Raw genomic sequence first — 12,947 nt, forward strand, 5'->3', positions numbered from 1 at the left:
ATACCGCGAAGTGCAGAGGAGGCTTCATCTCGCTCTCGGTCCTATTTATAGACGTGCTCTCAGCTTCACTCGTGCCCACTGTCGCTCGCGCACTGTCTTTCTTATGTAGGTGTCTGATATACCTATATATATGTATCGCGGCTCTCTCTCTCTCTCTCTCTCTCTCTCTCTCTCTCTCTCTCTCTCTCTCTCTCTCTCGCTCTCTACATCTGAGAGATGTGTATATATACATATATACGTACGTAGATATGTATATATATCGTTATTTGCTCGGCGCGCAGACCTCTCGGACGAGGTCTTACGACGAGGCAAGAATGTTGCGCGCGGGCCCAGACGCGCCCTCGGCGATGACCGGCCTCCCTCGGTTTTAAATAACGGTCATTACGTGCCGGGGTATAACTCTCTGGGGTATCGCCGCGCCGGTCGGCGTTGGCCGACTGCGGAACCGATCCCACGACAAAGGAGAGACAGAAGCGAGGATTCAATCTGTTCGACCGCGCGCCCGCGTCCGCGAGCTTCCCCCTCGTCTAATTTCTTCGCGAAACGATAGAATCTATGAAAGCGACCGGCCACTAAATCGCGCTTGACCCTTGCCCTCACTCGCGCTCTAACGCCGTGTTCTCCGATCTATTACCAATATCACCGATTGGTACCACTAACGCCGACGCTACCACTCTTGCCGTTACTCTCTCGACCGTGATTTGTTACGACGATAAATTCTCCTTCGCGTTTCTATTTTTTTAATTCCTTTCTTTCTACCGCGCTTTTATCATTGCGGAGACATTCGAAACGAATCGATGCTGATCCATAATGGGACGTTATAACGATATAATGTTATATAAGCTGTAATTTCATTACGATTTCAGAGGAGGACTAGAGTTAAAAATATCAACCATTGGAAGATTGGCTTTTAGCAAATATCCCATAAAGATATATCGCCATATATATTGATGGGGGTACAGCACAGGCACTACGCTATACCGCAGCGGGTATCATCGATAGCATGGTACGGGAACCTTATACCATTGTCACGGTTCGATTCACGTTCGAAGTAATATTATATCCCGAATGATTGGTCTCTCGCGGCGTAACGTGAATTATGCACAATAAAGATTCCAGCCGCGAGATGTAGGCTGCGCGCAGGTCTCTCCCTTACTTAATGCCCCGGCTAAACACATATATCGCGCATCTCGGGATATCACAATGTTTACCCGGAACGTCACGCCGATCACCGGCGATCTCTCGAATCGAAGTTACTCCCGATATTCCTATCGATACCCGTCGCTGTCGCCAATCTCGCGTACAATCTGCCATTTCAATCGCGCTTCCGTAATTACCCAGAATCCGCGGCCCCGAACGAGCGAGAAATCCGTTCAAGGATTCAGGGCTCATAATTCGTAAATACGTGTCGATTAGTAGCTGCAATAATAATTTTATCCTGTAGCTAAATTAAAAATCAACTAACTACAATTTTTCTGGCCTATTTATTAAATATGGCGAGATCGCGATCGTGATGAATTACATGTTCATGCTATGCTCATATCGTGGTCGGACTTCCAGGTGTGTTTAGACAAAAACACCGCGACATCTGCGTCATACTTAGATACCCAGCCACGTGCACATGGTGGCGAAGCCTATTAGCTGTTCCATTGAAAGGAGACTTTCCTTTCATGCCATGCAGCCGGGCAGGAATTAGGATGAAGTCTTGAAGCATGTTGCAACGCTTAACGTAGTTCCTACGAGCGTACCTGAACGTGGGTCAACGTCCGGTTCCTTGCTCCGGTTGTTGCAATCCTCTTGAGATTCTTTGATTGTCACCAGGGCAGCAGCATAATACAAAGCGTGAAAGCGTCATTTTTTTTGCGTTGCACTTATAGAAATAATATTTTTTTATAATTTAAACATATTCTTTGTTAACGTTAATGTTACTTCCAAGATGAAAGTAATATTAACTTCAACAAAGAATCTACCCTGGTGACAATCAAAGAATCCGTGATCTGAATTTTTCTGTTGCATTTATTGTTATAAAAGTAGATTTTGTTAATAATTTAAGCATATATTTTGATTTAAAAAATTGTATTTCCAAGGTGATGTAAAGCGATCTTTTTCTATTGCACGTATAAGGAGCAGTTTTTTAAATAATGTTACTAAATAAAAGCATATTCTTTGATAAAGAACACTTTACTTCCAATTTCAGAATCCATCTTAGAAAAATGGCTTTCCAGAAGAATTTAAATTTCCGATTGACTCAAAGATAGATAAATGTTTTCAGCGGGAAATTGGCAACATAGAATTCGAATATAATTCCGTAGCTGAGATGTTGGATCTCATCACTGACACATATCTAAGGTTCCGGAAAATGCGGCGTCCCTACGCGAGTTTATCCCAAGCAACGTCTATCCCGAGCAGCATTAAATTCTGACACGTGCCGTGAGTAGGTTTACAACGTATTCCGTTTGGTAACGGGCCAGCATTTACGGAGTTATGACACCAGCGGACTTTGGATCGTAAATTGCACGTGCGTTGTAGCGGTGGTGCGTTAAAAACGGAACGGAATGAAGCAAATTTTCAGGAACATTTAGCTCGTTGATTCACGCGAGGCGACCGCGCGCCGTCGTCTCATGTTTGTCCAGCAAAGCGTGATATATTCTCTAAGCGCACAGAGTTAGAAGGATTAATGAACTCTATTAAACGTTATGGCTATACATTTGTCTTCAGGATATACAGTCCCGTTACATAATATACTAAATAGAGTTCCGTTAATGAAATTTTACGAACGCAACGCCTTCAAATTATAATTATTTAGTACATAAATTCCTAATTTAATAAGACTATCTAATCTTCATATAGCTACTTATGATATGTATTTTTATATTTCAATCAGGAGAAGATGGGGTCATTGGGGAAAAATAGGTTGCCCGGGTAAAGGCTCTGAGGGAAAACGTGCGCTTCATTACGCGAATCGTTAGGCGCGCGCGATCTGGCAATTACGCAAGACAATGAGAGACGCGATCGCGCGAGCGCGTTAGGAAACCGCTCTCGGCGTGCATCTTGAATGCCTGAACTTTTCCGTAGATTTTTCGCAGCGGATGCGGCGAATCTCTATAATTACGAGCTGAACGCGCTCGCCCGCTCGCGTGGCCGTGTTCCACCTATGTCGGATGCGCGCGGGTTGAAAATGGAAAGTGAGGGGAGACCGTCGCGGTGCGCGCAATAACGTAAAGCTTGTGCAATTGCAACTGCAACTGCCGCTGCACGAGCACACGCCTTCGCGGCATTTCTTTTCCGGAGTACATACGTACACGCGCTCCCGTCCTCCGGATCCAGAAGCTCCGTCCTTCTGCGCGGAGGGACGACGCGAGGAAATCCCCCTCTATTAGCTCCCTTCGAGGCGTTCTCAAGAGCCGCAATGAGGAGATACCAATACTAGCCGTCTAATTGCGCGCGCGCTCGAGTTTCCAGGTCGTTGATCTAGAACAAACAAAAACCGGGAGTCCCGCCGGCCCCTAGATTATTCCATCAGTTAACCTCGAACACAAATTAATGCGCGCAAACTGGAAACGGAAAAACTTTCCCAAGGGAAACCGCCTTCCCTCCTGTTACGCGCGTTCTCTTTCCTTTCCACGCTACCCGCGTACGCTATTCGCTGTATCTCTTCGATGCTTTTCCATTTGACTAGGAAAACAGATAAAGTGTAAAAGACAAGGGTAGCTGAAAATAAAACATTGCTATGTCATATTTTAGGTCAAATAAATTTTTTAGTATAATTACTTTTACATACTTTTATTATAATAAATTGATTTTTTTAACAATGTTTTAAGATCAGTCTCATTAAAATAATCCAAAAAATATATAATTTTTTGTATTTTTTTGAAAAGTTAATATGTGAAAAATATGTCCTTAAACTGGTTTTTAAAAATTTGAAATATTTAGAAAGTTATCGTTTCCGAGACCTTTTCTGCGCGCAGGTAGACATTCGGACAGCAAGACGGTTCGTGCAAGGCAATAAATAAACGGTAACATATTAATCACAAGTCTGTTTTAGACCCCAAAACTGCAGAAGTTATTTGACCTGTTTATACAAATTTAATGGATCGTAATTTACACAAACTTACCGGAACAAAAGTTTCAATTTGCCGCTATTTAGCAGAGAATTCTTACAAGCACATAATATAGTAATAATCGGAAAATCATCAAAGAAACAACTTTAATAGCTGCAAAAATTTTCAGTAAAAGATATTATATTATGCTTAAAATACTGGTGCTAATGGAAGTAAAAAATTTATTTTCATTCTACAAAAACGAACGAAACATAGAAAAAAGCAAGAATGGTTCGCGGAGAGAATCAAGTGTCATTAAATACATATAAAGTTTCATACAAATCGGTAATACTATTATTTCAATTTACTCGTAAAAAATATGTAATTTTAGGTCTTCTCAATGAGACTGACCCCATAAATTCCTCCGAAAATTGCTAAAAAATGGAAGTAACTTTTGCTTTCGTCAAGAGATATATTCAGGACTTTCAGAACTTGAAACAGCCTGGATGGCATTCCTACGCGGTCCTTAAGGGCCAGGATTCGAGTATCTGTGCTCGCATCGGGGCGGCATTCTTAAATCAATTAGAGACGAGAAAAAGAACCCGCTGACCTTCGATCAGTCAACCGACCACTACTCGGCTACTGTGTCTCCGCGTTGCAGCCGCGCGCCTGAAATCGCCCATTCGCAATTTGGCGGCCTTCTTTAAGAGCTGACTGTGGAACTTCACAAGCATAGTTCCTTCTTGCCAAATATAATAGATACGTTTTTTAACCCACTCCGAGGCCCCTCCCCCTCCCCTCCACACACACGTACATTACTACGCGTACTGCTATGTCGGCAAACTTCGACCGGTCCTAATCGTTCCCGCTACGATGAACAAAAATTTAGCCTTGGGTCTTCCATGACAGAAGAAACGAGCTGCAGATTCTTTTCTCTATGTCTGATTTTGTCCATATAACGATTATATATTGTTGTAACAGCTCTTATTACAAACGGATATATTGCATAAATATGCGAATTTTTTGATGATTAAAACAAGTAAACATCCAATTATAGTAAAATATAATTTTATGAATATCAAATATATGTATCTATAATATAAATGTATATATTAAAATATTAGTCCAGGTAGCACAAAGAGTTTAAAAAGAATTCAGTCATCAATTCTGAGATCATTTTTAGATGCAAAAAGAATTATTTTTCTAAAAATTCTGAAAACGAATTCTTTTTGCATCTAAAAATTAACTCAGAATAGATATCATACGACTGAATACAAATTAATTCTTTTTGAACTCTGTGTTATTATCTGGGAGATAATAAAAAAAAGTATTCTTTATACTATCATTCAAAATATTATGTAACAAAAAATATTTTTTTCTGCAAAGAATTATTTGAGTTTATTACTCTCGTGTAATAGTCTGCTAGTGAACGTCTCCGTAAAGGAAAGTTCCGCGACATTTATTCTGCTCATTAATAATCATGTCAAATTGGAATTGAAGTCGAAGAGATGCGCGCTGTATATCTTTATTGCGCACACAGTCCTCTGCAATGACATTTAACGTTTTCTAACTCTTTTCAGGATGGTTTTCTGTGATATCTGGCAATAACACGACGGGCAGCGCGCGCGTCTACCGAAGAGTGGATTCCTTGGTGAAGACGGGGGTGCCTGCTTTTCTGTTGGCGACGCCTCTGAGAGCGTACACATTGACGCACTCGAAAATGGGTAAGTATATGGTCAGAAGAAGCTGTGGAAGATGCCGCGCGTGATCGCTCGCGAAATGTCAAACGTCGTTGCAACGTTCTTGACCTAGATGCATAGAAATATCGGTGCAGCGTAGAAAGTGCTCTATCTTTCCCGCTTCCCTCTTTCCCGCGCCTCTCATCTCACTTGTCTCTCGCACGGAAAACAGAAACACACGCTCGGAAATAGTCAAGAGTTATATATTATATCTCTTTTACGATTGTGTGAATTACTGCTCTTCGTATAATTTAAACGTACCGATCATACTATTCTAAACAACAAGGAAGTAGAAAGATATAAATTTCGAACAAATAAATAAAAATTTAATTGATACTGAAAAGCACGCTGATCCATTAAAATAGGTATTTAAGTTTAATATTTTAACCAAATTTTTACGGCTAACAACTCCATTTACATATCTACGCTCGTAAAAATGTTCCCTTGCTGTTTTGCGATCTTGCTAAAACCGCAAAGAAAAAAGAAGAAAAAACGAAAGAGGAAGCTTCGAATCTTTTTTTGCCAGACGGCTAGCCAGACGTCAAGGTTGACGTAAATTAGGTAATAATAAAGTCGATGACACGCACTAATAGGATGTAAACTACCGCGCGCGATAAAACTGAGACTTCATTAAAACGGGAATATTGGCAAAAACACGGGTAACGGCCGAATTTGGCGCGGGCGCGATTGGCCTATGACCCTATAATGTTAAGTATACACATCGGCGCGAGATCATCGGACAGGACTGGAAAGGACTGTGCCGTTTTTTTTTTGTACCGTTAAGGATGTGCTTTTACGACACGACTGTTAGGGACGATTATGTTGGGCTTTCTTTCCGAGATTCGACGCGTTATTAACGGGACAACCGCGTGCATCTTAATCAGAGAGGACGAACCGTCGGAGTTGCACGCCGCGATCACGGCGTACTTCGTACTCTAGCGTATACGCGAACAGAGTGTCGCGGTTATAATTTGCGCTCGTCTCAAGTTTTGCTGTCGCATTCTTTTCAGAGAACGGAAATCTGCGGGCCCATTACACGAAGACGACGATCCGAGCCGGCGAGATACTACGGCTCGTGGCGGTCTTCCAGGATACGCGGCGGTGCAGTTCGGTCTCCTTCACCATTGCCGGCGGATGCCCCGAGAAGGACCAGTATGCACAATGCATCGACCTTCACGGGCGAGAGGTGTTCGCCTCGCTGTCGACCAGGGGCGAGTTCTACGCGATCTGTCAGGGAAGCGGAAGCGTCGAGGCGGGTAGCGACGCGGTGCTCTACAAGGTTCATCACCTCGCCAAGAGACAGCTGCCTCTCAGAGTGAGTCGCATTTACGAATTTATGTTTCCGACAATTAACGTTGAAGATATATTTTCTTTCGTTACATTTTATGTCTCTCCCTTAACTTTCACGGTTATTAATTAAATAAATTTTTCCCTTCAGGTACGACTGATAGCGGGACCACTGCCGGTGCCACTGCCGAAGGAATACGGCGGTCTAATGCAATTGGAGACATCAACGCGTGGTCCCATAGTGCTGGGCTGCGTTGTTCCCGAGAGACCGGTGCACAATCCGGAAATGCTCGAATTGGTCGTGTCCGGTAACGGAGCACCGCGAGTGCGAAGAGCTCGATTGGGTTATCCCTCGGAGGCGAGATTGTTAGCTTCCCCGAAAATGCAACGATTATTATCAGCCTGCAGGTAAAGTCATTAATCGGATCAAAAATAACTCTTTCTTAGTAGAAATTTTTTTATTACGCGAATTATTGTAATCCATAAATATAAATCGCAGAGAAATCATTCAAATAAAATTGTTTCTGTTTTCTGCGCGTTCGGCAATTTTCGAAAAACTTCTATTTAATGTTTGATGTATCGTGGAAAATATCAACCGTTAGCTCGTTATACCAAAATCTATCTATATTCTACGTGGTTGAACTGGTTCTTTTACTTCAGCCGAACGGTCGGAGATCGTGCAACGGAACCGCGAGTGGCGCCTACGAAGCTGCATCCGCCAACCGTGGAAAGCCTGAAGGAGATGCATCTGAAGAAGATCAAACCGAAACCGGAGACCAAGCCGATCCTGCAGAGCCTGAAGGACGGGCTGGAGCATTTGAAACGGAGCTCCGTCAAGGAGCGGAATCAACAGACGAAGCAGAGTACCGGGAATGGCATTCTCGAGAGGATCTCGAAACTAACTCAGGGCAACAGGAATCGCAACCCCGCGAAAAAGTCGGCCTCCTTCACGTTTGCGGTGAGGCCGGAGATCGCCATGAGATCTCAGGAGCGTTACTCCAGTCTGGAGCCGGAAACTACCTCTCATCAGACGCGCCAGAATCAAAATGCTAAGCAGTCGGTGCAGAGATCGGTGTCGACCAGCGTGCTGGAGGTACCGTGCGTCGAGCTGCAGCCCAACTATTCTCGCGTGAGGGACAGCCTGACGCCGCTACCGTCGCTCCCGAAGCTGGTCAAGACCGGCGGCAGTAAGACCGAGGAGATCTACGCCGAGATCTGCGACACCGCGGCGGCGAACCAGGCGCAGAAGTGCCCGGGTAGTCACGTGATGGCGCGAATAAGGATCGTCGTGCAGGGCAACGACTCGTCCTTGGGAACGCACAATGTGATCGGTAACGAGAGATATGTGAATTCGATGGTAACGAGCGAGCAGATCGACTCGATCATCAGTACAGAGGATGAAGTGATCTACAATACTGTATTTTAAAATTAGGATGACGTACAAAATGCAGTTTATAGTGCTTATGATCGTACGTAAGCGGAAAAGAGATTTCACTGTAACTCGAGGCAGCGACGTATGGAAATTTCTAAAGTGTAGGAAAACCGGCTGTGTTCATCGCGCGCCCCGCGCGCGCGATCAACTTTCTATCCGCTGTTTCGAGATGTACCATATTATGTAAGTTGATGTATTAAGAAAATTTGTACAAGTATTTTTATAGAAAAAATATACAGAGATCTTCTGTACATATCTTTGCCATACTATTAATGTACTAACAATTGAGATAAGAATTTTTTAGACATGTTTCTTAGAAATCATGATTCTTGCTCAAATTAAATGCAAATGTAAATGTAACTTACGTCAAAAATAAAATCTAATTTTTGTTAAATCCGCTTGCTGTCCACGAAAATAGAACAGTGTAAAAAGGAAAACATTGATTCTGTTTGTATGAACAAAAAAAATATATTTTTTTGTCTTTTTTAACTTTCTTAGATCTTCTTGAATTTTGCGCGTGTTGTCTCTTCGAAAATGCGGCGTTGTCATCTTTATTTTTATCAGTATTATTTGCTATTACTTTTTTTCATCACTTCGATAGCCTTTTGTGCATCCTGAGTCATATCTATAGTCAAATTATCATCATAATATTTTCCCGAGAATCCTTTCGGGAATACTGGTTTTGATAATAAAAATCGCAGTTGACTTTTCTTTGCCTTCAAATGTCGCCTCAACGCCGCTCTTTCTTCCGATTCTGTTGATGACTCACTAAAATAAAAAAAACATAGTTAATTTATACTGCAAAAATCGAAAAAAAAAAATTGGTTTATTTTTCTTACTTATCGTCCTCCTCGTCCAATATCATGTCCATGTCCTCCATCGCTTTTTGTAGCCAACCCTTCTGATTGTTCTGCCGACGAGATTTCAATTCTAGCTTGTCAATATCGCGAGCAACGTCCACTCTTTCTTTTATGGCGATTAGCAGCCTGTCTACCACCGGAAATATAGGCAAATCATCCGCTGTAAGAATAGATTCACGTTATACTTCTGATTATTAATCATTGAATCATTCAATAAATCAATATTTTTAATTTCAACGTACTACGTCCGAGAGTTTTGCATAATTTGGTGTAATATTGTTTTTCAGAAGGTTCCATCATTAGAACAGTGATACCTTCGTTCTGTGCTCTCGCTGTTCTACCGCTTCTATGTACATAATTCTGTAAAATAATTATTAAATCGATTATGCAATCAATGTTTTAATGCAATGTTTAGTTAACATTTACAATATCTTAGACACATTTTAGACATTCACCTCAGCTGTTCTGGGAACTTGGTAATGTATCACATGCTCTATATTAGGTATATCTAAACCTCGCGCAGCTACGTCCGTGGCTATCAACAATCCATTTTCATCAGCTAGAAATCTGTAATATTTCGTATCAGTAAATATGTCACAAGGAATATTAGATACACAAAATGGTTTCTTCGAAATATTCCCTTTCATCGCATATTACAGAGATCAATCCGGGTGATTTATTATTATTAAAAAAAAAGTACTTTAACATACATATATATTTCCTACCTTTCAAGATTTTTTAAACGTTGACGTTGCTGCATATTAGCGTGTAGAGGTAAAGGTTTGCATTCAAGTATACTGAAAAGAGTGGCCAATCTTTTCACGCAGCCAATGCTGTTACAAAATACTAACGTTCTTCCGCAGTACTTTTTTAAAAAGTAATAAAGGTAATAATCCTTATGGTCAATTGTGCACGCTATTCGACATTCCATTAAGGTTTCGGCAGTACCTGATAATATAGATTTGATTAAAATAGTTGGTACAAAATTTATTTTGATTAATAGATGATTAAGAGATGCATATTTACCTGTCTCTCTTGTAATATCAACGACTTTAGGATTCTTCATTTTTAACAATTGTATAATTTTTTGCAACTTTTGATCGGGGGTGAGTTTACATATTTTACTCCTGGCGTATCGCTTCTTCTTTCTGTCAAGATAATCTGGGAGATCGTGTACCAACGTCAGCGTGGCCGAAAAAACAAACGTCTGCCGTTTCTGTACCTTCGCTGAATTTGCATTTATCTTTTCCAACAGATCATGCAATTCTTGAAAATGACCCTTTTCCAACATTCTATCTGTCTCATCGATAGCTAAATACCTAAATTATATAACATATTAATAACATGTGCTGAAATAGATAAACAGCTTCTTACAACAGATCCTTAAATTACCTGATAGAATCTATTTGACTGAGATGAGAGTTGCCTTCTTGAATTAATTCCCACAGTCTTCCAGGTGTGGCAATGACAATTTCGGGATGAATTTCGTTTAATATCCTTTTTTGTTTCTCTGCCGCCATGCCTCCAACGACAATAGCTATCTAATGATATAATAACATTAGATACATGTAAAATATCTATATGTAAAATCTTTAAAAAAGGACTTTAAAAAAGGTAATCTCTTACTTTAACATTTGTGTATTGTGCTGCCTTATCAAGATGGTTCTTTATTTGAACTGCTAATTCACGAGTAGGCGTCAGTATTAATGCATACAAAGGCTTGATTGGAATACTACAATGATCACGCTTTCCCTCATATGCACACATAGTTGAGTGATTCTCAAACTCCTGTCCTTTAGTCTGTCCCATCAAATCCATGATGCCTTTTATAATCGGAATACCAAATGCTAAAGTCTTACCGCTACCAGTTTCAGCAGCACCTAATATATCCCTGCGACCTAATATAGCAGCTGGTAACGTTCGCACTTGTATCATAGTGGGAGAAGAAAATTTCTGTTCAGCTAGAGCTCTTATTATAGCAATAGGAACACCCAGGGGGCTCCATATTTCAGCTATCTCGGTCAAACTTCTATTACTGTTTATATCACAGTGTGAATCATTGTTACTGTCAGAATCAGTCTGTTGATCGATGCTTTCTAAGTCTGCTGACTTTACTGTCTTCTTAGTCTTTTTCTTTGTGCATTTTGTTTTCTTAATCTTCGATTTCTTCGCCGAAGGTTCAATATTATCAACATCAGCTTCTTTCTGGTTCTTTGGACGTTTACGCTTTGACGCTAACTATAATTTAGAACATAAATTTAATAAAAGCGTTAAAATGTGTTGAAAAATAAATACTTACTTTGTTTTTCTCAACAGAATTCACTTTTGTTGTTACGATTTTGCCTTTTTTGCTGCTCCGCTCTAAACTATAATCCGTCAACTCCTCTATTCCAATTAACCCTTCTATCCCGTTGGACAGTAAAGAGCCTTCCAACGTTACATGTTTCCAACCACTCTCAACTCGTTTAACTTTTGCCATAATTTAAAAAAAACTTAATCCTATTGCTATATTGCATATATGTATTGTTGGCGGGAAAAACTAATTACTGCATTTCACGTTAAACAGACATTTACACGTGAATCGCGTGGTTACATAACCTCAATTGGTCAAACAGCACGTGGTTAAACGAAGGAATATTTTTCCTCACAACTATTCTATTATGGTCAACACCCAACTACACAGTATATTGCCAGTAACAACACATAAATTATGATAAAAATAATCAATTAAACAATAATAAAAATAAGAAAACGCATGCGATTCAAAGATACCGCAGTAAACTTAAGGATCGGAAAAGAAATCTCATCTCACAATCAGCTGATCTCAGCTCTAACCTCTCCGAATCCCGAAGTCAGCAACAGTAGGAACCACCGTACCGTACACTACCGCCATTACATCTATTTCCGAAATGGGAACTACATCAATTTTTTCACAATGTCGATAAAATCACAGCAGAGAGAACGTTGAAAATGGATGTGGTTTGAGACTGGGACTTCAAAATTTTCACATAGTTCAAAAAAAAAATAAATGTTCTTTGAAAGATATCAAAAAATTGTTTAGAGAAGTCTTTCGACGAACATACTAATGTTAACATAATAATGATCTTTAACATACATATACACAGATCTTAGCTCAAAAAGCCGAGAAGCTATTTTTCTATATTTACAACATTGCGTTTTAAGAAATATTTATTTTTAATTTGAAAATTTAGATAAAATTCAATAAAAATGTATTAATCTCTATAGAGGCCCTCCACCACCCCCGCTGATTATAATCAGCAGTCCTCTTTTTAAATGTGTTTGTAATATATTATTTAATACAATATATAAGCACAGTACATGTAAATAACGTTAACTTGCTATCTGAATGACACATATTCTTTTTACATTTATATATTGTTTTTTATGTAATGTATTTTGATATCAAAGTGTATAATAAAAAGTTTCAATATACAAAGTACGTATACCACAACTGCAGAAATCAAATATATTTGAAAATTTTTCAACCATATATTTTCAATTTAAATTTTATATAAAATTTAATTGGGCTAAAACAAGTTAGCCCGTAAAAGGCCCTCCACCACCCCCG

The 12,947-nt window shown here is 40.1% G+C and overlaps 2 protein-coding genes across 3 annotated transcripts in view; one reads left to right on the top strand and one right to left on the bottom strand.

Moving 5' to 3' along the window:
- Nucleotides 1-8,618, top strand: part of LOC105454236 — a 16,808-nt gene extending 8,190 nt beyond the window's left edge. For both annotated transcript variants that reach the window (XM_011696737.1, XM_011696736.1), the window contains exons 3-6: nt 5,621-5,764; nt 6,790-7,094; nt 7,218-7,474; nt 7,727-8,618. In XM_011696737.1, the coding sequence (XP_011695039.1) occupies nt 5,621-5,764; nt 6,790-7,094; nt 7,218-7,474; nt 7,727-8,492 (1,472 nt within the window). In that variant the 3' untranslated portion in view covers nt 8,493-8,618. The remainder of the gene's footprint in view (nt 1-5,620; nt 5,765-6,789; nt 7,095-7,217; nt 7,475-7,726) is intronic.
- A 323-nt stretch (nt 8,619-8,941) lies between these two features.
- On the bottom strand, nt 8,942-12,223 carry LOC105454235 (ATP-dependent RNA helicase DDX24). The gene is made up of 9 exons (XM_011696734.1): nt 11,658-12,223; nt 10,985-11,596; nt 10,751-10,899; nt 10,385-10,677; nt 10,084-10,306; nt 9,814-9,925; nt 9,601-9,718; nt 9,338-9,518; nt 8,942-9,266 (listed from the first exon to the last, which is right to left on the bottom strand). The coding sequence occupies exons 1-9, from the start codon at nt 11,835-11,837 to the stop codon at nt 9,065-9,067; spliced, it is 2,070 nt and encodes a 689-aa protein (XP_011695036.1). The 5' UTR covers nt 11,838-12,223; the 3' UTR covers nt 8,942-9,064.
- Nucleotides 12,224-12,947: the final 724 nt, after the last annotated feature.

Source organism: Wasmannia auropunctata, unplaced genomic scaffold (assembly GCF_000956235.1).
Source record: "Wasmannia auropunctata unplaced genomic scaffold, wasmannia.A_1.0 LD335987.1, whole genome shotgun sequence".
NCBI lineage: Eukaryota > Metazoa > Arthropoda > Insecta > Hymenoptera > Formicidae > Wasmannia > Wasmannia auropunctata.